General features: G+C 51.4%; 1 protein-coding gene and 1 long non-coding RNA gene across 4 annotated transcripts in view; one reads left to right on the top strand and one right to left on the bottom strand.

Moving 5' to 3' along the window:
- MYH14 (myosin heavy chain 14) overlaps positions 1-24,440 on the bottom strand; it is an 80,254-nt gene that overhangs the window by 4,535 nt on the left and 51,279 nt on the right. For all 3 annotated transcript variants that reach the window (XM_055552884.1, XM_055552886.1, XM_055552885.1), the window contains 16 exons: positions 23,530-23,667; positions 21,298-21,421; positions 20,523-20,694; positions 18,483-18,695; positions 17,771-17,915; positions 16,223-16,429; positions 14,303-14,407; positions 14,055-14,207; positions 12,652-12,900; positions 8,654-8,866; positions 7,871-8,083; positions 6,578-6,739; positions 5,499-5,627; positions 4,832-4,920; positions 4,615-4,738; positions 239-447 (listed from right to left, as the gene is read on the bottom strand). In XM_055552884.1, coding sequence (XP_055408859.1) covers positions 239-447; positions 4,615-4,738; positions 4,832-4,920; positions 5,499-5,627; positions 6,578-6,739; positions 7,871-8,083; positions 8,654-8,866; positions 12,652-12,900; positions 14,055-14,207; positions 14,303-14,407; positions 16,223-16,429; positions 17,771-17,915; positions 18,483-18,695; positions 20,523-20,694; positions 21,298-21,421; positions 23,530-23,667 — 2,645 coding nt within the window. The remainder of the gene's footprint in view (positions 1-238; positions 448-4,614; positions 4,739-4,831; positions 4,921-5,498; positions 5,628-6,577; positions 6,740-7,870; positions 8,084-8,653; positions 8,867-12,651; positions 12,901-14,054; positions 14,208-14,302; positions 14,408-16,222; positions 16,430-17,770; positions 17,916-18,482; positions 18,696-20,522; positions 20,695-21,297; positions 21,422-23,529; positions 23,668-24,440) is intronic.
- On the top strand, positions 5,527-24,374 carry LOC129631815 (uncharacterized). Its single transcript, XR_008704184.1, has 4 exons — positions 5,527-5,645; positions 7,324-7,474; positions 23,590-23,652; positions 24,243-24,374. It is a non-coding gene; the product is annotated as an uncharacterized LOC129631815 (long non-coding RNA).

Raw genomic sequence — 24,440 nt, 5'->3', positions numbered from 1 at the left:
GTGACTAACATTTGTTATGCAGCTATAGCTAACCGCTATGTTACTGTTTAAATTATATAGTGGGAATGCAATTACTTGCAGCACAGAGCATCCTAAATGATACAGGAAACCATCAACCATTAATATTATGATGCCTTTTGGATGTTTCTAAACCAGGTGCTTGTAACACAGCTCCCCTTTGTCTCATTGCTCAGAATGTAAGGGTTGCCCTCCAGCTGTGCCCTCTCTTCCCACTTACCTGCTCTCCTGCTCCAGCTGCTCCTCAGCCTGGGCCAACTTAGACTCAAGGGCAGCGATGATCATCTTCTGGCGGGCTCGGGCCCCAGCGTCTTCCTCACCCAGGCGTTCCCGGAGCTCCTGGACCTGCCGCTCCAGCTGCTGCCGCCCACTCTCTGCCTTAGCTGAGAAACTGCGCTCAGCTGACAGTTCTGTGGTCAGTGATTCTACCTGTAGGAGTAGGGAAGGCAGGACTGTCATGGTGGAGCCTCAGAGGGAAGGTGGGAGGTAAATGCCAGAACCTCCCATAACTAAGTGAGCTGATGCTTGTTAAGTGCATAGCATAGAGCCTGGCACATAAGAAACACTCAATAAATGTACTTTTCCTTGATTGGCTTATTAGCCAACAGCAGTGTCAGCTTTGGGTTTTAACCTTTTGTATAGGTTTTTGCTATTTTAATAAGACCACAAGAGGAGAGTGGTGGTCCAGTGGTTAGGACTCTGAGCTTCTAATGCAGGGGGCTCGGGTTTGATCCTTGATTGGGTAACTGAGGTTCCACATGCTGTACAACTCAGCCCAATAAATAAACAAGTTCAGAAGACTATCACAGGCTTGTTTAAATGTTGTCGATTCTATCTTTGACTGTGAATGAGTCTATTCCAAGGGTTATCACATTTTTGTTTGCACCAGGCTCATCCAGAGAGCTTGTGGGGAAAAAAAAAAAAAATGGACCACAGGATCCCACCCTCCAGAGATTCTCATTCAGCAAGTCTGGAATGAGGTCCATGAATCCACATTTTCAACAAACACCTCAGGTGGTTTTGATAGAATGATATGCATTTTCAACAAGCACGTCAGGTGGTTTTGATAGAATGATATGCAGGATCCTTTTGAGAAATGCCAGCTCAATTAACAGGAGCTACTATATTGCTAATGTGTAACCACACCCCAATAATAGTGCCTGTTTATTTATTCATCTCGTACTCTGAGTGAGGTCCTATCCTGGGGACACGGAAATGAGTCAGATGCAGTCTGATTCATACTTTACTTCATTTCACCCTCACAGGAAGAGACCAACATGGTGATTAGCATATGCTATTTTTTTTTAACCTTTTATTGGAAAATAAAACTGTGAGACAGGAAAAGTAAAAAAACAGATCAACTATATGGCTTAATAGGTTGGGCTTCCCTGGTGGCTCAGATGGTATAGAATCTGCCTGCAATGCCGCAGACGCAGGTTTGATCCCTGGGTTGGGAAGATCCCTTGGGCAAGGGAATGACAACCCACTCCAGTATAGGTTAATAAAAAGCAAACATCATTGTCACCCCTGCCCAGGTCAAAAAATAGAACTTCATGCATCCACTCTACAAACAACCTCTTCCTTTCACCCCAAACAACATGTCATCCTGACATTTTTCTTTTTTTGGATGTGCTGTGCAGCTTGTGGGATCTTATTTTCCCAACCAGGGGTTCGATCCGAGCCTCTGCACATTGGGAGTGCAGAGTTTTAACCACTGGACCACCAGGGAATTCCCCCCTCCTCCTGACTCCTAGGGTGATCACTTCCTTGGTTTGTTTGTTTTTTTTCGAGTTGTATTATTCAAAGATGCATCCCTAGATTCTATAGTTGAATGCTGCCCATTTTTTTTGTACGTGATTTTTAAGTCTCTTTTAATCTACAGTTTCCTCCTCCATCCTTTCTGAAGTGTGTTAGTTGCTCAGTTGTGTCCGACTCTTTGTGACCCCATGGACTACAGCCCACCAGGAGTCTACTGTGTCTCCTACATTGGCAAGTGGGTTCTTTACCACTGAGCCACCTGGGAAGCCCATACTGGATTGGGGTGGGCCCTAAATCCAATGGGCTTCCCTCTTCGCTCAGTGGTAAAGAACCCACTTGCCAATGCAGGAGATGCAGGTTTGAACCCTGGGTCAGGAAGATCCCCTGGAGATGGAAATGGCAACCCACTCCAGTATTCTTGCCTGGAGAATCCCACAGACAGAGGAGGCTGGCAGGCTCAAGTCCATGGTGTCGCAGAGTCAGACATGACTTAGCAACTGAACAGCCTCGCACTAAATCCAATACGACTGGTGTCTTTTCAAGAAGGGAAGGAGGCACAGACGCACAAAGAAGACCTAGGGAAGGTCACGTGAGGCAGAGGCAGAGATCGGGCTGATGGATCTATGAGCCAAGGGTTGCTGACAAGCAACCAGGAGAGAGCCTGGAAGAGATGTTCCCTCAGAAAGAACGAACCTGATGACACCTTGATTTTGGACCTCTAACCTCCAGAACTGTGAAAGAATAAGTTACTGTCTTTTTAAGCCACCCAGTTTGTGGCAATTGGTTGCAGCAGCCTCAGGCAACTAATACAGTGACTAATTAGTATTTTTTTAAAATGTCATTTGCCGGGAGACGGCGAGAGGCATTCCGCTCGTGACAAAGGTCATGAGGAAGGAGGCTTGGCATAGGCAAAGGCGGGATCGAGCCTCAGGAGTCCCCCTGGATATTCTCGAGCATCTACCCCCCAAAACCAGAGTCTGCCTACTTTATTGCTTTGTGCTCTCACCTCTGACTTTACTGGGGGCTGTCCCCCACCACCATCTCGCTCTCTCTGTCAAAGAGTTAACTTACAGCTCCAATTAATAAAGTTCCTGGGCAATTAGGAGTGTTTAAATCCAAACCCCTCAGATAGCTCTCTAACTCGCCTGACAAGTTTACCCGGACTCCTACAGCTATGCATACGATTGTTTACAGTCTCCCAGCCTCGAGAGGCACGGGAAGCTTAAGATATTCAAATAGCTTAGAGCCTCTCAGAGAGTTAGAAACTGTCAGAATAAACTAGTAAAGGATTTCATTGATGAGCCAATGCTTGCTGCCAAGTTCCACATCCCCTGTATTGTATCCTTGAATGTGTATTAATTAATATAGTTGGTATGTAGAAAAAATAAGTAGTGGCTTTAGTGTTAGCAACTTTAGACCCTTAAGGTAATAAATTCTTTCCTTTGTTGTAAACCCATTACGCCTCTGCCCTATAGGAATGCAATTTTTCCTAACACCTTCGGAAGATGGCGCCAAACCTTAAAATAATTACCCTTAGAGAAAATAAGTCTTATGGTTGACAAACCTTTGTCAAGAGTCATAAAATGTTAATAGGCCTTCTGGCCAGAAGATGAGGTAAATCACCTAAACCATTTGTATACGATAAATTTGCAGGAAAGAAACCCTGGTTTTTGATAAGGATCAAACACTGCTGACTTTGCATGATTTCACATCCCCTATTATCCTCTATGTGTAACTTAGGGTATAAAAACCCCTGTTGAAAATAAAGCTACGGGCCTTGCTCACCAGAGCTTGGTCTCCCCATGTCATTCTTTCTTTTCACATTCTGGCTGAAGTCTCCATCTGGAGCGCGGAGGTCCTCTGCGACCATTTATTTGCCTGGGCTTCTAAGACCCACTCGAGAAGGTGTTTAAGGTGGGGCACCTTCCGCTATTCGAGAGGGCGCCTGCGGCCTCCGTGGTCAGAGCTAACCTGGTGTCACAGGTTATATTGATTTTCCGCGTAAACCAAGCTACTCAGCCTCTTTTCTCCACTGAATTTTCCTACTGAGCTATCCTCATTCTATTACTCTTTATTTCTTTGATGCATATGTAAATAGTCGCCAACGCCGTCTCCCCTTCAAATACCCTGGCGTCTCCCCTTCAAATACCCTGGATCAGCCGGGGCTGGACCTCGGCAGTCACTGTGTACTTGAGGGTTTAAACAGATTTGATGGATTTAAATCAGTTGTAATTATGACAGTGGTTGAAGCTCAAGCTGCTCCATTTGGGGCCAGTTGGGACACTTTCCATGTTGACTTCTAAATGCTTTTGAGATCACCAGGCTAGCTTCCTGGGGAACTGGTGTATTATGGGCTGAATGTTTGTTGCCCCACAAATTCATATGAAGTCCTAACCCCCAGTGTGTATCTGGAAATGGGGCCTTTGGGAGGTAATTAGGACTAGATGAGGATAAGAGGGTGGGGTCCTGATGATGGCATTAGTGCCCTTATAAGGAGATATCAGATAGCTCCCCCCACATGCACAGACAGTCGAGCCCAGTGACTGCAGGATGAGATGATGGCCACCTATAAGTCACTTATAAGCCAGGAGAAGAGGCCTTGGAATGAAACCCATATTACCAGCATCATGCTCCCTGGATCCAGCCTTCGAGAAACCTCAGAAATACAACAGAATGAATGCATCTATTCCACCCCCACCTAGAGAACTCCTATTCAACCTTCAAAACCCAACTCAAATATTCCCTTTTCCTATGTGGATTGAAAAAGAGGATTGAAGATGTTATGGTCCCAGGTCAGTGGGGCCTCCAGGCTGGCGGGGGTGACCCAGCTGTGCTCACCTGCAGGAGCAGCTTTCGGTAGCGGTCATTGAGCAGCTCTGCATTGCTTTGCTCCTCCTCCAGCTCCTCTTCCATTTGCCCCAGGCGCCCTTCCAGCTGACGTTTCTCATCCAGAATGGCAGCTCTAGGGAGAACAGGCAGGGCAAGGTCGGGGGAGGTGAGAGGGCAGGATGGCCAGAAGAGGGCGCCCTGCCCCACATTACCATGGGCCACTCACTTGCTAAGGCTGCCGTTGGCCACCTCGTCTGCCATCTCATCCCTCTCCTGCTGGGCCTGCCGCCGGGCACGGTCAGAGGCAGCAAGTTCCTGCAACAAGCAAAATAGGCAGGTGGTCAGCTGTGGTGATGGGAGGCTGGCTGAGCACCGGCCTCCCTACCCCTCACGCCTCAAGTCTCTTGATGTTTTTTCACTGCACTTGAACATGCTGCCCCTGGATAACCTTGGAATGAGCTTCAGTCTATAGGCAGATGTCTCCTAAATCCATCTCCGCAGCCCCTGATCCGTGTCCACTTCTTGCTACCCGCCTGCCAGGATCCCTCACCCTCATGGCCTCCTCACTGAGCCCAGCATCTCTTTTCAGACCAGTTCCTCCTCCAGTTTCCCTCAGTCATCGGGCCAGACCCCCTCCTCTCCCCTCCTCTGCCCCCTTACCACCAAAAGCCCTGTCCATCCTGCACCTTTACGCTGTTTGTTCCCTCTTCCACGTCCCGGCTCAGGCGTCATCGTTCCTCTCCAGCCTCCCTGCCTCCAATCTCCCTACTCTAGCCCATCCCGACACCGACCTTGGGGCTTTCCGGTTCAGGACCCTAGCGGGGCTCCGGGACATCCCTGGCCCCGCCCACCCGCGACCCCACCCTCCTGAGCCCCGCCCACCCCGGCATCACCTCCTGCAGCCGCAGCACTTCCGCCTCTAGCCCCTTGAGGCGCTTCTCACTCTCCCGGTTCTGGGCAAAGATCTCCTCTCGCGAACTGCGTGTCTCCTCCACCTCCCGCCACAGCTCCTTCATCTGGGCCTGGGCAGAACGAAGCGAGTGAGTGGGCCCAGCCAGGTCACAGGGAATGCCCCCAGCCCCGCTACCCTCGCAGTCAGCCCTGTGGGGGGCTCCCCGTGAGCAAGCAGAGTCCTGAGGACTTGGGCTTCTGCACCGCGCTCCCAGCCGCTGGCTGTGTGACCATGGGCCAGCTCTCTCCCCCCGTCTCTGGGTCTCACTTCTTTAAAAAAAGAAGCACATCAAAATTAAAGCAAGAGTAAAGTGGGGATAATATGTGGATTCTGGAGTAATAATAGAGTTGGGAGGGACTTCCATGGCGGTTCAGCAGTTAAGACTCCCGCGCTTCCACTGCAGGGGGCGCGGGTTCGATCCCTGGTGGGGGAACTAAGATCCTCAAGTCAAGCAGCTTGGCCACAAAAAAGTGATGGAAAACATCGATCACTTACCTTGGGCCAGTCCCTATTCTGTACACATACTGAAAATCTTAATCCTCACAACTCCAGTTGGTGGGGACCATTTTCCTACCCAGTGTACAGATGGAGAAACTGAGGCACAGAGAGATTCAGCAACGCACTCAGGGTGGTGAGTGGCACAGTCACGACCTGAACCCAGGCTGCCTGACCCTGGCGTTTACACTTTCGGCCACTTTGCTACCTGGCAACTACTTATTTATGTCCCCATCCAGCGGCATGTGGGATTTTAGTTCCCTGACCAGGGTCCAATCCTGTGCCTTCTACAGTGAAAGCGCAGAGTTTTCATCACTGGGCCGCAAGGAAGTCCCAGAAATTAAGCAATTTAAGTAAAGGAACTAAAAAATATAAAAAGAACCAAATGAGCCTTTGGGGCATGGATAGAGCTGTTACCTAACGTGGGTGCTGCTCCTGGGATCGAGAGGGCGGGGTCCGAGCTGGTTTGGGAGCCGGAGCGAGGGCGGGGCCTCCCCTTTCCGCGGCTTAAGCCCCACCCCTTACCTGCATCTTTCGAAGCTGCTTCACCGCCTCCTCCTTGCCCTGCCCGGCCGCCGTGGTCTGAGCCTTCAGCTCCTCCAGCTCGGCTTCCAGCTTCTTGCGGGCGGCCACGGCCAGAGCACGCTGCTTGCGTTCCTCATCGCGCTCCACCTCTGCGTCCCTCAACTGGGAGAGGGGAGGTCGGGAGGGGTGGGCTCAGGGGACAGGAAGCCCAGGCTCCCCCTACATGCCAGTGGCATAGAGGTCTACCCTCCAGCCCCTGCCCAGGTCTCCAGCCCCACTCCTTCTGCCCCTTGCTTCTCTCCATCACAAACCCAAACATCCTCTCCAACCCCACAGCCCTGGCTCAAGCTTTATCCCTCCTTCTTGCCCCAGCCTCCTCTTTGCTCCCATCACTCCTCTCCAGCCCATTCCTGAAGGCTCTAGAAAGGTCCTTCTACAATCACAGCTGACACTGCTCATGGCCCTCCTGTGGTTGGCTCCCTGGTGCCCTCAGGACAAAATCGTGCATGAACCCATGGCTGGATCAGTGGGGCCAAGGTAGATTTAAAAAGAAATGCTCAGATACTGCTCCCCATCCCGGCCTTGGATCATCTCTTCATCACTTGCTCTAGGCTTCCCAACTCCAGTCTCCCCTGCTCCAGTCTGCTGCCCACATGGCCCCAGAGGGCTCTTTCTGATATTCAGGGCTGACCCGCCCCTCCCACGCTCAGCACACATCACCGAGTGAAAAGCCTTGCCCACTGCAGACCACAGGAAATTCCTCCACTGAATGAAGAATGAATGAATGAATGTGCAGAGAGAAATATGGAGTGAATGAGGAAGCAGGTGAAGAAATAAATGAAAAAGGAAGGAAGGTCACAGATGAAGTGGGGTGAAGACAAGCTGGTCAATGAGCAGGTAAATGGGTATACGGGTTGGTTGGGGGTGCAGAGGAGGTGGGTAGATACTGGGGGGGTTGGGCTGGAGAGAGGAGGTTGATTGGAGCCGGTATTGGGTGGATGGAGAAGTCGGATGCAGAGTTGGTTGTGTAGAAGTCTTGGCTGGTAGGGAGGCTGTGTATGGGCGGCTGGGCAGCTGGCTCAGTAGATGGGATGGTGGTTGGGTGGACCGGTTAGTGGATGGAGGGTGTCCGAATGGGTCCTTGTACGTGGGGGTTCTCGGGTCACGGTGGGTGAGTGGGTTGGGGAACAGGAGGATGGCTGGCTAGTAGGTGGGACTTGGGTAGAAACCCAGAGTAGCAGGTGGGTGGGTGAGACTTCCAGCACACTGAGCTGGGCGGCGCCCTGCCCATACCTGCTTGGCCAGCTGCCGCCGCCTCTCTTCGCCCGCCTCGTCGCGGCCCTGCAGGTCCCGCTCGTGTTGCGCCTTCAAGGCCTGCACGGTCACCTCCAGGCGCAGCTTGGCATCCTCGGCTGCCGTCAGCTCGTCCTCCAGCTCCGTCACCTGCGTTCGCAGATCGCTTGCTGCCTGTTCGGCCACCCGGCGGGCTCGCTCCAGCTCATGCACCTGGGAGGGTGGGAAGCAGAACGAGAGTGAGCCCTGGGCACCTGGACCACCAAGGAGGCGGGAGGTCAGGCCCAGAGATCTATGCTAGGCTAGATGGGAGGGGAGCTTTGATAGACGAGGGGGAGGCAGCGAGGTGACATGTCCATCCTAGTTCCTTCTTGTCCGGAGTTACCTACACACAGCGTGAGCGGCTCTCGTGCTCAGTGTGTACATGTGAGCAAGTGTGTTTGACGGGAGAGCCCGCTCACATTTCATGAACACGCATCTGCACATGGATGTTTTCTAAGAAGCTGTCGTGCTCAGTGTGTGCACATATGTTTGCTGGAAGATTCTTCCCGTGTGCTGGGCCCATGAATCGTTGCCTGTTGATGCCTGGCTTTCCTCACTTCCCGGGTGTGTGCGTGAACACGGGGACTCTCCGACGCCGGTTCCCTTTGCCCTCCGTGTGGGAGAGCACACACAGGTGCCTGTGTGCCCCAGCGTCACGGGGTGGGGGGTGGGGCGCGTGGTCGCCCACGTGTGTGTGTGTGTTTGTGTGTGTCTGTGTCCCGGGGACCCGGGGCCGCTCACACTCTTGCCAACGTCGTCCTTGCTGCTCAGCAACGCCTCCAGCTCGGCCCGCAGCGCGCGGTTCTGCCGCTCGAGCTCCTCGCGCGCCTCCTGCTCCTCCTCCAGGGCCCGGGTCAGTGACAGCGTCCGGGCCTCGCGCTCGCGGCCCTCGGCCTCCGCCCGCTCCCGCTCCTCCACCGCCCGCAGGACTGCCGCCTTCTCCTCCGCCAGGAGCTTCCGGGGTGAGGGAGATGGGGTGGGAGAGACAGGTTAGCTAAAAGGAGTGTACAAGGGAATGGGGAAGAGAGAGGGGCCAAGGACGGAGAGACAGACAGACAGACAGAGGCAGAGACACAAGAGGGAGGCAGAGGGATTAAAGTTTCCACTGGGTCCCAGACCAGCTCGCTGTTCAGTGGATCACTCTGTTGATGGGAATGTAAATTGGTGCAGCCGCTCTGCAGAATAGTGAGGAGGTACCTTTACAAACTAAAAATAGAGTTACCATGTGCCAGAGTGCTCAGTCACTCCAGCCCTGTCGGACTCTTTGTGACCCCATGGACAGGCTCCTCTGTCCATGGGATTCTCCAGGCAAGAATACTAGAGTGGGTTGCCATGCCCTGCTCCAGGGAATCTTCCCGGCCCTGGGATGGAACCCGAGTCTTCAGGGTCTCCTGCTTTGGCAGGCAGGTTCTTTAGCACTTGTGCCACCTGGGAGGTCCTAGAGTTACCATATGATGGAGCAATCCCACTCCTGGGCATAGAGCTGGAGAAAACTTTAATTCGAAAAGATACCCACACCCCAGTGTTCATTGCAGCACTATTTACAATAGCCAAGACATGGAAGCAACCTAAATATCCATGGATGAAGGAATGTATAAAGAAGATGTGGCCTATATATACAATGGAATATTACTCAGCCATGAAAAAGAATGAAATAATGGCATTTCAGCAACATGGATGGACCTAGAGATTATCATAGTAAGTGAAATAAACCAGACAGAGAAAGACAAATATCATATGATATCACTTCTAGGTGGAATCTTTAAAAAAAATGATGTAATTAAATGAGTTTATTTACAAAACAGAAACAGACTCAAAGATATAGAAAACAAACTAACCAACTTGTGGTTACCAAAGGGGAAAGGGGGGAGGGATAGATTTGGAATCTGGGACTAACAGATATACACTGCTGCTGCTGCTGCTGCTAAGTCGCTTCAGTCGTGTCCGACTCTGTGCGACCCCGTAGACGGCAGCCCACCAGGCTCCCCCATCCCTGGGATTCTCCAGGCAAGAATATTGGAGTGGGTTGCCGATATACACTACTATATATAAAACAGATAATTAACAAGGACCTGCTGTAAAGCACAGGAAACTCTACTCAATGTCTTCTAGTAACTTATAAGTAAAAGAATCTGAAAAAGAATATATGTATCATGTATAAATATATGAGTCACTTTGCTGTACAACTGAAACTAATGCAACAGTGTAAATCAACTACACTTCAAGTTTTATAAAAAATTAAATGAAAGGAAATTTTGAGCCAAAAAAAGAAAAAACCTTAAATGGATCAAACTGATCAGCCCCTTGCTTTATATACCCAAGAGAGGAAAGGGTTTTCTTTCTTCCTCTTGTAGTCATAGTAGGAAAAAAAAATACATAAAATTTAAAATGTACTTCAAACCTTCACTGTTTTTTTATGACATAGCAATTGATGAACAATAAAACTTACAAGACATGCAAATATATATATTTATATGTATATTTGTTGCTGTTCAGTGGCTAAGCTGTGTCGACTCTTTGCGACCCCATGGACGGCAGCATGTCAGGCTTCCCTGTCCTTCATCATCTCCTGGAGTTTGCTCAAACTCATATCCATTGAGTTGGTGATGGTATCCAACCATCTCATCCTCTATTTTCCCCTTCTTCTCCTGCCCTCAATCTTTCTCAGCATCTGGGTCTTTTCCGATGAGTCACCTCTTGTGTTGTTGGAAGAGGGTGTTTGCTATGACCAGTTCGTTCTCTTGGCAAAACTCTGTTAGCCTTTGCCCTGCTTTATTTTGTACTCCGAGGCCAAACTTGCCTGTTACTCCAGGTATCTCTTAACTTCCTACTTTTGCATCTCAATGCCCTATGATGAAAAGGACATCTTTTTGTTGTTGTTGTTGTTGTTAGTTCTAGGCGGCCTTATAGGTCTTCATGCTGCTGCTAAGTCGCTTCAGTCGTGTCCGACTCTGTGCGACCCCAGAGACGGCAGCCCACCAGGCTCCCCGTCCCTGGGATTCTCCAGGCAAGAACACTGGAGTGGCTTGCCATTTCCTTCTCCAATGCATGAAAGTGAAAAGTAAAAGTGAAGTCATTCAGTCGTGTCTGACTCCTAGCGACCCCATGGACTGCAGCCTACCAGGCTCCTCTGTCCATGGGCTTTTCCAGGCAAGAGTACTGGAGTGGGGTGTCACTGCCTTCTCTGATAGGTCTTCATAGAACTGGTCAATTTCAGCTTCTTCGGCATCCAGTGGTTAGGGCACAGACTTGGATTACTATGATGTTGAATGGTTTGCCTTGGAAATGAGCTGAGATCATTGGGTCGTTTTTAAGGTCACATCCAAGTACTGCATTTCAGACTCTTTTGTTGACTATGAGGGCTACTCCATTTCTTCTGAGGAATTCTTGCCCACAATAGTAGATATAATGGTCATCTGAATTAAATTCACCCATTCCTCTCCATTTTAGCTCACTGATTCCTATGATGTCAATGTTCACTCTTGCCATCTCCTGCTTAACTATGTCTATATATATATAAAACACAAATTAATTCTTTTAAAATTTTTTCAATGATCTATGGAATAGTATTAAGCAATCGAACATACATGTATTTGGAGTTTGAGAAGAGGAGGGGAGAAAGAGAGAATGGGGCAGAAAAATATTTGAAAAAACAATGGCTGAAGATTTCCAAATCTGATTAAGAACACTAACCCAAAGCTGTTGGAAGCTTGGTAAACTGAAGTAGAATAAACACAAAACCCCACAGCTGGATATCATAGTCAAACTGCTAAAAGGCAAAGATAAAGAGGAAAAAGTCTGAACCAGCTAGAAAACCACATCACATTACCTACAGGGAAACCATGATTTAGATGATTGTTAACTTTAAATCTGAAACAGTGGAGGCCCCAGAACATGGAATGATCTCGTCCCAGTGTGGAAAGAATAAAACCTGGAATTCAACAGCCAGTGAAAATTCCTTTCAAAAATGAAGGCAAAAATAAGGACTCTCCCATTTTCCAGATGAAGAAAATGAGGCAGAGAGACTGTGCAATTTGCCCAAGCCACACAGCCAGAAAGGGCCCCAACTGGGCTGTGAACGTCAGGGTTGCCTGATCTTAACGCTCTGGGGTTCTGAGAATTTAATTACATTCTTACATTGTCAGATGCTTAGTATTATCCCCACTTTCAATTTTTTCTTTCTTCTTCTTCTTTTTTTTTTGGCTGTACCGCATAGCCTGTGGGATCTTAGTTCCCCAACCAGGGATCAAACTGGAGCGATGCAGTTCACGGGGTCGCAAAGAGTCGGACTTAGTGACTGAACAACAACAAGAGTAGTGAGAGCGCAGAGTCCTCATCACTGGACTGCCAGGGAATCCCCTTATCCCCATTTTCTAGAGGGGCAAACTGAGGCTGAAATAGGACAAGCAGTTTGCCTGAAGTCCACAGTGAGTCAGCAGGAGAAGCAAGACGTGTTATTTCATTTCGCCTTCCTAAGTACACTCTTGTGTATCTGCAGGACGCCTTTGTGAGTAACACTGGGTACCAGCAGTAATTATTTGGGGGCAGGAGACATAAGCCAGGATCGATGGGCGTTCTATCCTACAGAGGCTCAGAGGGAAGAGGCATCTTGCCCGAAGGTCCTCGCAGGTTCACAGCTGAGCTGTGACATCACCTGTTACTGATCACTCACAATGACCGAGACGGGCAGCGTGGGTGAGCATCCCAGTTCCCCAGGTGGCTAACCCAAGGCGCCTCACCTGGTCGAACTTGCGTTGCTTCTTCTCCAGTGCGCTCACAAGCTGCCGCTGCTGCTCCAGGTCCACTGTGGCATCGTCCAGCTCCTGCTGCAGCCGCCGGCGGCCCCGCTCCAGCCGCTCCACCACTTCCGCCTTTTCTGCCAGGCGCTGGTTCAGGGCCTCAGCCTCTCTGGCCGCCCGGCGCCGAGCCTCCTCCCCTGCCTCCAGGGCCCCTGCCTCCTCTTCCTGGCGCCGCCGCCACTCTGAGAGCTGGGGTTGGGGGTGGAGGAGAGAGAGGGTGGGTGGCACCCATGTCGGCGACCCGGGTGTGAGTTGGTGGGGCCCCATTTCCCAGATGAGGAGACTGAGGCCCAAAGAGGGAGATGACTCACTCTGTTGGGCACTTCTACCTGAAGAGTAGGGATGAGGTTGTGAGTTCTCGGAGCCCCAGCTCCTCCAGGACGTTAAAATGGTTCCCACAGGACCCAGAAGATGAATCAGACCTGGGTTCTGCCCTGGGGAACCCCCAGTCTGATGGGGGAGACTGAGTGTTACAACCACGATGATAGAGGCTAAGGCAGAAATAGGGAAGCCACAGGAGTCCACCAGACGGGTTCAAAAATCTATTGAGAACATTCAAGAGACTTCCTGGAGGACGGAGTATTTGTGATGGATCTTGAAGTATGCATAGGAGTTTTCCAGTTAAAGAACAATATTCACGGGCATACATTCATCATTCATTCAACAGGCATTTCTCAAGGCATCCCATACATCAGGCACTATGTTGGCTTAGGCTGGGGACCCAGATCTAACTCTGATGGGGTCCCACCTTCAAGGAGCTTTCAGTCTGGTCAGGGGAATCATGGGCAATGATAGTTCTAGCCAGTCAGGGTGACCGGAGTGGGGACAAAGGAGAAAGAAGGGTTAAGGGAGCTCAGAGAGGGGTGGTGAATAATTTCTTAGAACAGGAGAGGCGGATGCTAAGTCCTAATAAATGAAAAGCGTTTTCCTACATGAAGTGAGGAAAGAGAGATGAGAGATGAATATAGCTAACAATGAAAGAAGGCCCAGAGAATGCAGAGTCTCTGACAACCTGGTGAGAGGCATGGATTTTGTCCAGGGTGGGTAGCTGGGGAGCCCTGGGAGGTGTGTGAACAAGGAAAAGGCAGCATCAGCTCCGGCTTTATAAAGACCATGTGAAAGATGAGCCAGAAGGGGATAGACTAGAGGTTTGAAGGGAGGCTGAGAGGAGGATACAGGTGACAGAGGATGAAGTTTGTGCAGGGCTGGGGCTGTGGGGACAGAGAGGAGGGGAGTCTGGCTTGCAGTGGTCTGGCTTGTGACATGCTGGCCTGTGGGGTCACCCTGTGAGCCACGGAACCCAGCAGGAGCCGGGTGGGGGATCTCCCTGCAGGGCTGTTCACCTGGGCCTGGGCGGCCTGCAGCTCGCGGCCCGCCCGCTCCCTGGCGGCTGCTTCCTCGTCCAGCTGCTCCCGCAGCCCGGCTGCCTCCGCCTCCAGGGCTCGTGCCCGGGACCCCAGGGCCAGCTTCGCCCTGGTCTCCTCCTGCAGCAGCTCCTGCAGGTGGATGAGAGGACGATGTTCAGTGTGGGCAGGAGAGTTGGGGGTAGTCTGGGTTGGGGAGCGGGTGGTGAGATGGGAGCTGGGGTCACCTGGGCATCGTGGAGCTGGGCCTCCATGCTGGTCAGCTCCTTGCTCAGCCTGATGGCTTTGGACTCGGCCTCGCTCAGGGCTCCGGACACATTCTCGAGTTCAGCCTGTGGGGAAGGGGCATCTTATAATGGCAGCTTCCTGCCAGCCGACCCCCCTGCATACCTGCCTCAGATCCCCACTACCCACTGCTGGTGGGGATGTAAAAGGGTGCAGCTGCCACGATAATCAGTCTAGCAGCTCCTTAAAATGGTTAAATGCAGAGTTTCCATGTGAAAGTGTTAGTCGTTCAGTCCTGTCTCACTCTTTGTGACCCCATGCACTGAAGCCCACCAGGCTCCTCTGTCCATGGGATTCTCCAGGCAAGAACACTGGAATGGTTTGCCATTCCCTTCTCCAGGGGATCTTCCCAACCCAGGGATCGAACCCTGGTCTCCTGCATTGCAGGCAGATTCTTTACCATCTGAGCCACCAAGGATGTTAAACCAGAGTTTCCACAGGGCCCAGCAATTCCACTCCTGGGTCTGTACCCAGGAGAAATGAAAACAAGTCCATGCAAAAACCTGTACAGGGGTGTTCACAGAAGCACTATTCACAACTGCCAGAAGGTGGAAACAACCCAAACGTCCATCCACAGATGACTGGATAAACAAAATGTGGTCTCTCTAGACAATGGAATATTATTCAGCCATAAAAATAATGAAGTACGGATGGATGCTACAACATGGATGAGCCTTGACAACATTATGCTAAGTGAGTGAAGTCAGACACAAGACACATATTGTATGATTCCATTTCTATGAAGTGTCCAGAATAGGAAACCCAAAGAGACAGAAAGTAGATTAGTAATTGCTAGGGCAGGGGGTGAGATTGGAGGACCTTAACCCTAACTCTCGTACGGGATTTCTTTTCAGGGTGATGAAAATGTCCTAAAATTAGATTATGGTGATAAATGTACAACTCTATGAATATACTAAAACTCATTGTTCAGTTGCTCAGTGGTGGCCAACTCTTTGCAACCCCACGGACTGTAGCACACCAAGCTTCCTTATCCTTCACTATCTCCTGGAGTTTGTTCAAACTCATGGCCATTGAATCAGTGATGCTATCTAACAGTATCATCCTCTGTCACCCACTTCTCCTGCCCTCAATCTTTCCAGCCTCAGGGTCTTTTCTAAGAGTCGGCTCTTCATATCAGGTGGCCAAAGTATTGAAGCTTCAGCTTCAGCATCAGTCCTTCCAATGAATATTCAGGGTTGATTTCCTTTAGGATGGACTGGTTTGATTTTAAATGGGTGAGTTATACAGTATGTAAGTTATATTTCAATAAAGCTGTTCTCCTGGCACCCAAATCACCACCACAATGATCCTGGATGCAGCTCCTGGCCTCATGTTCTCAGCAATAAACAGGTATTGGTCATTTAGTTTAAAAACATAAAACAATTAAAATAAAAAGCCCACATCTCTCCTAACAACTACAGTATGACATTTTCTACCTACAGGTTTAAATGTTCACCCTGGGTTTTTCTAATCAGACCATGGATTATTTACGGCCAGAAGATAAGAGGGTGAAAGGTGGGCACTGTGGCAGGGTTAAGAGCCTCAAGGTCAGTCATGCCTGGATTCACGCTTTGGCTCTGAGGGACCTTAGACAACCAGCTTCACCTCCCTGGGCCTCAGTTTCCCTGTGTGTAAAATGGGAACAATATTAGCACTTCCTTCAGGAGGCTTTAGTAAAAATACACAGGATGTTTGGTATATAGCAACCACTCACCAGATACTAGCTGTTAATGTGTGGTAATGCTGAAGAAGTTGGCAGGGACGGCAGGGTTGATGTGGACCAAGCCGAAGCCCAGAGAGGGCAGGCATCTCACCCAAAGTCACACAGCAGACACCACTGCTGAGCTGGCCGCCCCACTCACCTGGGCTCGCTGCAGCTTCTCTGCAGCCTCTGCTCGGGCCCGCTCCCCGTCTCCCACGCGGCCCTGCACCTCCTGCAGCTGTGACTCCAGGCGACGCCTCCGCTGCTCACCCTCCTGCCGCGCGGTCTGCAGGTTGCTGAGCTCTGTCCGCAGCTCAGACACTTCAGCCTCCAGAGTCAAGCGGGTCTTCTCCCATGTGCCTTTGCTCTGAGGTGGGAGAGAGACGGCAGAGATTTATGACTCCCTTTCTCTACCAGGCCAGGCACATGCATGCCCCATGTCCCTTGCACTATTTCCTCTGGAACCCCTCACCATTCCTTAAAGACCCAGGCACACTCCTACCCTGGGGCCTTTGCACTGACTGTTCCCTCTGCCTGGAGCATGTTTCCCAGGATGCCAAGATGGGGTCACCCTTCGCTTCTGTCACTTTTTTTTTTTTAATATGACCTTATTTATTTGTTTTTGGCCATGCTGTGTCTTTGTTTCTTCGAGGGGGCTTTCTCAGGCTGTGGTGAGCAGGGGCTGCTCTCTAGTTGCCATGTATGGGCTTCACATGGCCGTGGTTTCTCTTGTTGCGGAGCATGGGCTCTAGGGCAGGCGAGCTTCAGTAGTTTTGGCTCCTGGGCTCTAGAGCACAGGCTCAACAGTTGTGATGCAAGGGTTTAGTTATCCTGAGGCATGTGGGATCTTCCCCGCCCAGGGATCGAACCCATGTCCCCTGCATTGGCAGGCAGATTCTTTACCACTGAGCCTCCTGGGAAGCCCCTTCCTTCAGCTTTTCACTCAGAGGTCACCTTTTCGTGGAATCTCTCCATGGCCTTCTCTATTTCAAATCACAAAATGCCCCTCTCACCCCACTATTGGCATTCTGACCCCGCTTTTTGTTCATCATTTTCCCATAGCACTTATAACCCTGATATATACTGTGAATCTGTTTAGATTGTTTACACTCTGACTCTCCTGCTAAAACATCATCTCCACAATAGAAGTGTGTACTGATTGTCTTCTTCATACTTTGGGCCCTCAATATCACACCAGGAACATAGCACATTTTCAGCAAACATTCGCTGAATGAAAGATGGATCGGGGGGCTTCCCTGGTGGCTCAGTGGTAAAGAATCCACCTGCCAATGCAGGAGACATGGGTTCGATCCCCGGTCCGGAAAGATCCCACATGTCTGCAGAGCAACTCAGCCCCGGGGCCACAACTATTGAGCCTGTGCTCTAGGGCCTGGGAGCCCCAACCACTGAACCCTGAAAGCTCTAGAGCCTTGCTCTGCGGCAAGAGAAACCACTGCAATGAGAAGCCCAAGCACTGCAACTAGAGAGCAGCCCCCATTCACCACAACTACAGAAAAGCCCGAGCAGCAGCGAGACCCAGCACAGCCAATAATAAGTAAATTATTTTTTAAAAAAAGATGGATCAGAGACATGAATACCTGAGAAGAGAAGCGGGCTGGCTAGGACCGGCCAGACATACCTCCTCCACCCAGCATCCCACTTTGCCTCCCCGTGGCTCCCCAGAAACCCCAGCCCCATCCCAACCCACCCTCCGGGCTTGCTCCAGCTGCTCCGCCAGCTCTCCCAGGGCCTGGCCATGGCGCTGCCGCAGCTCCTGCACTGCCACCTCATGAATGCGCGTCTCTTCCTCCAGAGCCTTCTTCAACTCCGTCACCTCCTGTTCTCTCTTGGACCTTTTATTGGGGAAGGGGGACAGGGAATAGAATTTCAGAATAGAGGAAGACTGGGACTTTAGGCAGCCCCCGACAGCCGGTTGTGCCTCTTCTTATTCTTTCCCTCCAAGGATGGGGACTTCATTCTATATTCCCTGAGAAGTATGGGTGGTGATGCTGCAGGAGGAGTGTGGCTTTAAGAGTGAGCTCCTAGGCATCTGTCAAAACCCTATTCAAAACGCCCCCTTCTCAAGAAGTCTTTTTGGACTCCCTCCCATAGAGTGATACAGGGGTCTTCTCTGATCATCCACGATGGCCTGTCCTACTCCATTAAAGCTCACTTAGCTCTAGACCAGGTCTGTCTTTGCCTGAATCTGCTTACTCCTAGACTGGGAGTTCCAGAGGACAATGCCTGAGTCTGATCCATTTATGTCCCCAGCTTGGTCCAGAGCCAGTGCCCAGAAAACAACTGGTGAATGACTCAACATCTGTGCAGATGGAGAGTTTGGACCCATGTCCTTTTCCTCTCCTCCCAACCCGGCTCCACAGGTGCCCAACCGGTGCCAGCTGCCGGCCGCCCAGCCTCACCGGAGCTCCTGCTGTGCGTTGGTGGAGTCCAGCGTGTCCTCCAGCTCGCCCCGCAGTGCCTCCAGCTCCTCGCCCAGGTCCCGGCGCTGCTTCTCCGCCTTGGCCCTGGCCGCGCGCTCAGCCTCCAGGTCCTCCTGGGCTTCGGCCAGCCCAGCCTGCGCCTCCCTCAGGGATTTGAGTAGCTGGGCCCGGACTCCACCCTCTTCCTCTGCCCTGGGGGTAGACAAGGACCAAGGGGGTTAGTACAAGGACAGGCAGGGGGTGGGGATGATTTCTGGGGGCGTGGAGGGACTAGACATGGCCAGTTCCAGATTCGAATCCCAGCTCTGTCCTTGGACACGTGCCTCTAGGACTCAGAGCCTCGACTTCCCTAGCTGTAAAATGGGGATGACACCACTGGTATCACGAGGATACTAAGTTCCCTCCACTTGAGACCCCTCTGCCTTATCATCCCATGTGATGTTCATGCCCACGCAGGAAACTGAGGCGCAGAGTGGGAAAGTACTTGACCTGGCCACGTGGTCAGTGGGTGGCTGACCCCTGAATTCCTCCTCATAACCCCTCTAGGATCAAGCTCTTGCAAAGAGGAGCCGGATGAAGGGGCAGTATGGACTGCGGATTAAACAGCTCAGGGAAATATGCTGATCACAGTTTGTGTCCCCTGCTTGGCCACCTGCCCTGGCAAGTGACAGCCTCTCTGAACTGCAGGCTCCCGGTTTGTGAGAGAGCATGACCGCCCACGTCACAGGACTGCCAGGAGGGTGGTGATGGAAACAGTAATACATAAGTGCCAAAGGCTATGTGTTACACAACTCCACTTAGGAGAAGTAGCAATAATCAGCACATCTAGGCAGACAGGAAGCACACTGGTGGTTGCCGAGGGCTAAGAGGAGGGACAGATGGGGAGGGATTGTTTAATAGGATTTTTTTTGAGGTGATGGTAGTGATTGCATAGCATTGTGAATGTACCAAACACCCCTCAGAGGTATGCTTTAAAATGGCTAATTTTGCTATGTGAATTTCACCTCAACGCAAAAGGGGAAAAAATAACAGTAATAATGGAAAGTAGGAACAGACACACCACAGCATCAATTGAGGCCTTAGGGTGTGCGAAGCATGTCCTCAGCACCTTCTTATTTAACCCCCACACTAACCCTGGGCTTCCCTGGTGGCTCAGATGGTAAAGAATTTGCCTGCAACACAGGAGACTCAGTTTCAATCCTTGGGTCGGGAAGATTCCCCTGGAGAAGGAAATGTCAACCCACTCCAGTATTCTCACCTGGGAAATCCACTGGACAGAGGAGGCTGGTGGGCTACAGTCCATAGGGTCACAAAGAGTCCAACACGACTAAGCGACTAAGCGACTGTTACACTAACTCTGGGAGAGCTTCTATAATCACCCCCATTTTCCAGATGGAGAAACTAAGACTGGAGAGGTGATGTTACTCGGGTAAGGTCATGAGGCCAGAAAGCGGAGGAATTGGGATTTGAACTCAGAAGTCAGGCTGGAGGGTGCACAGTTCTTAACTCCCCTCCACCAACCCACGTCCCATCAATTCTGCAATCCACATTTCCCCAACATTGTAGCTGCTCTGAATTCCAGCTGCATCCATACACAAGGGCGCCTAAGGTCACAAGGGTGAAAAGCATCTAAAACAGTGAGCGCCATATCTGGCATACAGTAAGCGCTCAATAATTGTGAATGGCTGGCATTATGATGATTATGATTCCTAAGACGGCCAGATCACTTATCCAATCACAGCAGATTCTGAGTTGTTCAGCTTTGAGAGGCTGGGGAGACGATGGGGGGAAGAAGAAGAAAAAAGCATTTGCTGGCCTCAGTGCAAGAAACTGTTAAATTACTAGACACGCAGGGCCCGCTTTCAGTTTTCCCTTAACCAGGCGGGCTTGGAACTCTGGCTGTGTCCATCTTACAGAAGGGTACACTGAGGCTCTGTGGGTTAGCGGGTCTCAGCCGGGCGCCTCCATCGCCGCTAGGCGGCGCCCTCGTGCCGCGCGCTCCGCCAGCCCACCCCGCACCTGGCCAAGGCGGCCTGCAGCTCCTCCTCCTTGCGGCCCAGCTGGGCGCGCAGCTCTTCTGCCCGCTGCTGCTGTTCCGCCATCTGCTCCTGCAGCTCCGAGCCCTCCACGTCCAGCCGCCGCTTCAGCTTCTCCAGTTCCTGGCGGCTCTTCTCCTCCTTCCGGAGGCGGTCTGGAGGCGGGAGCGGGGTGGGCCATGCATGAGGGAGCCAGACCCACACCCCCAGGGAGACCCCCAGCCCCCTCGCCCCAGTCATCGCATGCAGTTTCGGGGCGTCAAGCTGAGCTCAGCCTCTTTTTCCACCCCTCCCCATCTTTTCCAGCTTCCCCACCCCTGGGATAGCCCACTGGCCCCGATCTGCAGCAGACCCCAGAGGCCGTCCTCTCCCCCACCGCCCCCACGCCCCCCGCCGGCCCCTGCCGGCTGGCCGGCTAGCTCTGCCCTGTCTTCTTCTCCCTGCCCCCCACCAGCCTCCTCCTGTGCTCCTTCTCTTCTGTTTCTGCTTCTGAGTCCTCAGCAAGGGACAGAGCGAGAAAAAAAAAATGTGTCTGAAACAGTTAGTGGGGCCATCAGCTAGAGTCACCCAAGATACCAAGGAGAGAGGAAGAGAACTGGATTGGGAAGGAGGACACACAACCTGTCCCCAGCCTTCTTTCCTGCCTGCATTTAGCAGATGTGACCACTGAGGCCCCACAGCACATGAGGACTGTCCCCCCACCCCACCCTCGCCCCTGCTGGAGTGTGCATAGGTCCCCCTGGGGGGCGGGAGCTCACCCTCCATGTCCGCAATGGTGGCCTCATATTTGAGTCGAAGCTTATTGAGGCTCTTGACTTTCTCCTCCTCCTCGGCTGCCTGGGATGAGAACTCGGACAGCCGCTCCTCCAGCAGCTTCCGCTCCTGAGCACAGTGGGAGGTGGGGGTGGGAGTCAGGGGCTCGTGCTCATCTTGGCTGTCATTCCCATCTGTGTTTCTGCTCACCTCCTTCCTCCCCTGACCCTTCCTGCTCCCACCCCTTCCCTCCTTTCCCATTCCCTAGTGTCTATGAACCCATCACACCCCCATCAGACTGTTAACCGCATAGACTCCCACTATTGGAAGGATACCCCCATTCATTAACCCGACGGTCCTTGGATGGATGCTCACGTTGATTCGCATCACCTGCTATTATAAACAACACTGCACTGAACATCCTTGCACTTCAGCTGCGTGTACGGGTGAGCCCTGGAGCCTCATCACTACTCCAGGTCCGATTTACGGACCAGCGGCATCAGCACCAAATGGGAGCTTGCTAGGAATGGAATCTCAGGGTCCCCCCCCGAGACCTGCCAAGTCAGAATCTGCACTCTGACAAGTTCTCCCTGTGATTCTTGGGCACATGGGAGTTTGAGAAGCACTGGCCTGGACCAGCATTTTTTTCTTTTGTTTTTTTATTATTTTTTACTTATTTTCATTATTTGTTTATGTATTTTTTGAGCAGCGTTTTTCATACCGTGAGTGGTTTTGGAAGTCTAAGCAGTGGGTTGGCACTACCTTAAAAAAGGAAAACATAGAACAGAGTAGGAGAGAAGAGCCATTGCATCCAAGGAATGTTCCAGAAGACTCCTGTGCATTGTTGAGCTCTCAACTCAGGCAACACTGCCTCCGGGAAGCCTGTCCTGACCACGTCTAGTGGAGGTTGGGCCATCCGCGTCCACAGTTTTCTATTCTTTTCTGACAGTTTATAATTAGTTCACAGTGTATGATTATGTTGATTTCCTGGGGTGACTCAGCTAGCATCCCCCTTGCCCATGCCCTTGTAAGGACAGAAATGGTTTTCTAGTTAGTTAAATGCCATATCCCCTGTGCCGAGCCCAGGGGTTTAACCCTGAGCAGGTTAAAGATGGTGGCAGACTCTTCACCACATGCCCAGCCATGGACAGAGTCCAATTCTCCACCCCTTGAATCTAGACTGAGTCTGCTTTAAGCTCTGCTGCTGCTGCTGCTGCTAAGTTGCTTCAGTTGTGTCCAACTCTGTGCGACCCCATAGACGGCAGCCCACCAGGCTCCCCTGTCCCTGGGATTCTCCAGGCAAGAACACTGGAGTGGGTTGCCATTTCCTTCTCCAATGCATGAAAGTGAAAAGTGAAGGTGAAGTCGCTCAGTCGTGTCCTACTCTTCGCGACCCCATGGACTGCAGCCTACCAGGCTCCTCCGTCCATGGGATTTCCAGGCAAGAGTACTGGAGTGGGGTGCCATTGCCTTCTCTGGCTTTAAGCTCAGTGGTCTGCAAATCACAGCCTGCAGGCCAAACCTGGCCCACTGCTTGCGTTTATAAATAAAGTTTTATTGAGACGCAGCCATGCCCATTTGATCACAGGCCATCTGTGGTTGCTTTCACATTACAATAGCAGAATTGAGTGGTTGGCACAGAAACAGAGCGGCCTGCTGAGCCCTGAATGTTTACTATCCGGCCTTTTAGAGAAAACCTTTGCCAACACCTGATGTATAGAATTCAGAGAAGGTGATGTCAGTTCCAGGCTTAAGCTTTTAAGAGGCCTGGTTGCTTCTGCTTCTTTTTCTGGGAGTCCTGAGCTGCCAGATGAGAAACCCAGGCTCTCCTGTGAGCAGAGAGGCCGCATGAAGGAGCACCCAGATACCACCTTCCAGCCCCTGCCATCATGTCATGGCAATTCTTTAAGGGGACCATAGCCCAGTGGGCCCACAGAGCAATGGGATGTAATGAAATGGGGGTTGTTTTTAGCAATGAGGCTTTAGGGTGTCTGATGGCACAGAGATAAAGAATGACTCATAATAGCTGCTCAGTAAACACTGGCTGGAGTGAAGCTGTGAAACCAGAGTGACAGAGAGGCTAGGAGATGGGAAAAGTTCAAGGGAGACACAGCCAAGAAAATGGAGAATCCAAAGACTCCTAGAGGTGGGCATGCTGGGGGTGGGCGATGCAGAGAGGGACCCAGCCCACCAGTGGGCCCACACCCTCCACGCTTGGGGGCTCACTGGCCACTGACCTTGCTCAGCTTGGCGTTCTGATCTTCCAAGAGTAACAGATCTTCCCCCAATTTTTTCAGCTTTGCCTCCGTCGTCACCTTCTCCAGCTGCAGCTTCTGCCGGGCCCCTTCCTCAGCCTCGAGGTGAGTCTCCAGCTCCTGGAGTGTGGAGGAGGTGGGGTGAGGACCCAGGGGTGGGGACTGGGGTGTGATGGGATGGACAGGGGTGGTGGGGATGGCTCACAGACCCCCGGGGCTTGTGGCTCAGACAGGTCCACACTCTGGGCGGGGCTGGGAAGGACCCAACTATTACTTTCATTCATTGGCTCAATAAACATTGACTGAGTACCTGGCAGGGGGGCCAGGCACTGTTGGAGACATTGAACCTGGTGTTCAGCATACAATATCTATACACTGTCTACACTGTGTGTATAGATATCTATACACAATATCTCTACAGGATAGATATTATATCCTGGGGACCAGACAGTGTATCTGCTTATCCTTGTCTAGTGCGCTTCAATTACTTGGTAGTCCTTGGAATTATTTAAACAAAGCAATTGGGACTTCCCTGGTGGTCCAATGGTTAGGACTCCTCACTTCCAATGCTGAAGGCATGAGTTCAGAGGCATGGGGGTGGGGTCCCTGGCCAGAGAACTAAGATCCTGCATGCCATGTGGTGCAGCCAAAACATAAATAAATTAATTAAATAAACAAACCACATCTTCCTGCAGGAATGTGGGGTCACCTCATTCTCTTGTTACTGCTAAGCCTGCCTCCCATAGCAGCAGCTGGTTCACTGCATTCCTGAGTGCAACCCCACTGTGACTCTCTGTGTCATGGTGTCTGCCTCCCTCAGGCTGTGAGTATGTGCGACCAGTAACTTGCTTTGTAGCACATCTGTCCAGGATCAGGTGTGGTATGTTAGGCCA

Source organism: Bubalus kerabau, chromosome 17 (genome assembly GCF_029407905.1).
Source record: "Bubalus kerabau isolate K-KA32 ecotype Philippines breed swamp buffalo chromosome 17, PCC_UOA_SB_1v2, whole genome shotgun sequence".
In the NCBI taxonomy this organism is placed as follows: domain Eukaryota; kingdom Metazoa; phylum Chordata; class Mammalia; order Artiodactyla; family Bovidae; genus Bubalus; species Bubalus kerabau.
This window is presented reverse-complemented; position numbering and strand designations above follow the sequence as displayed.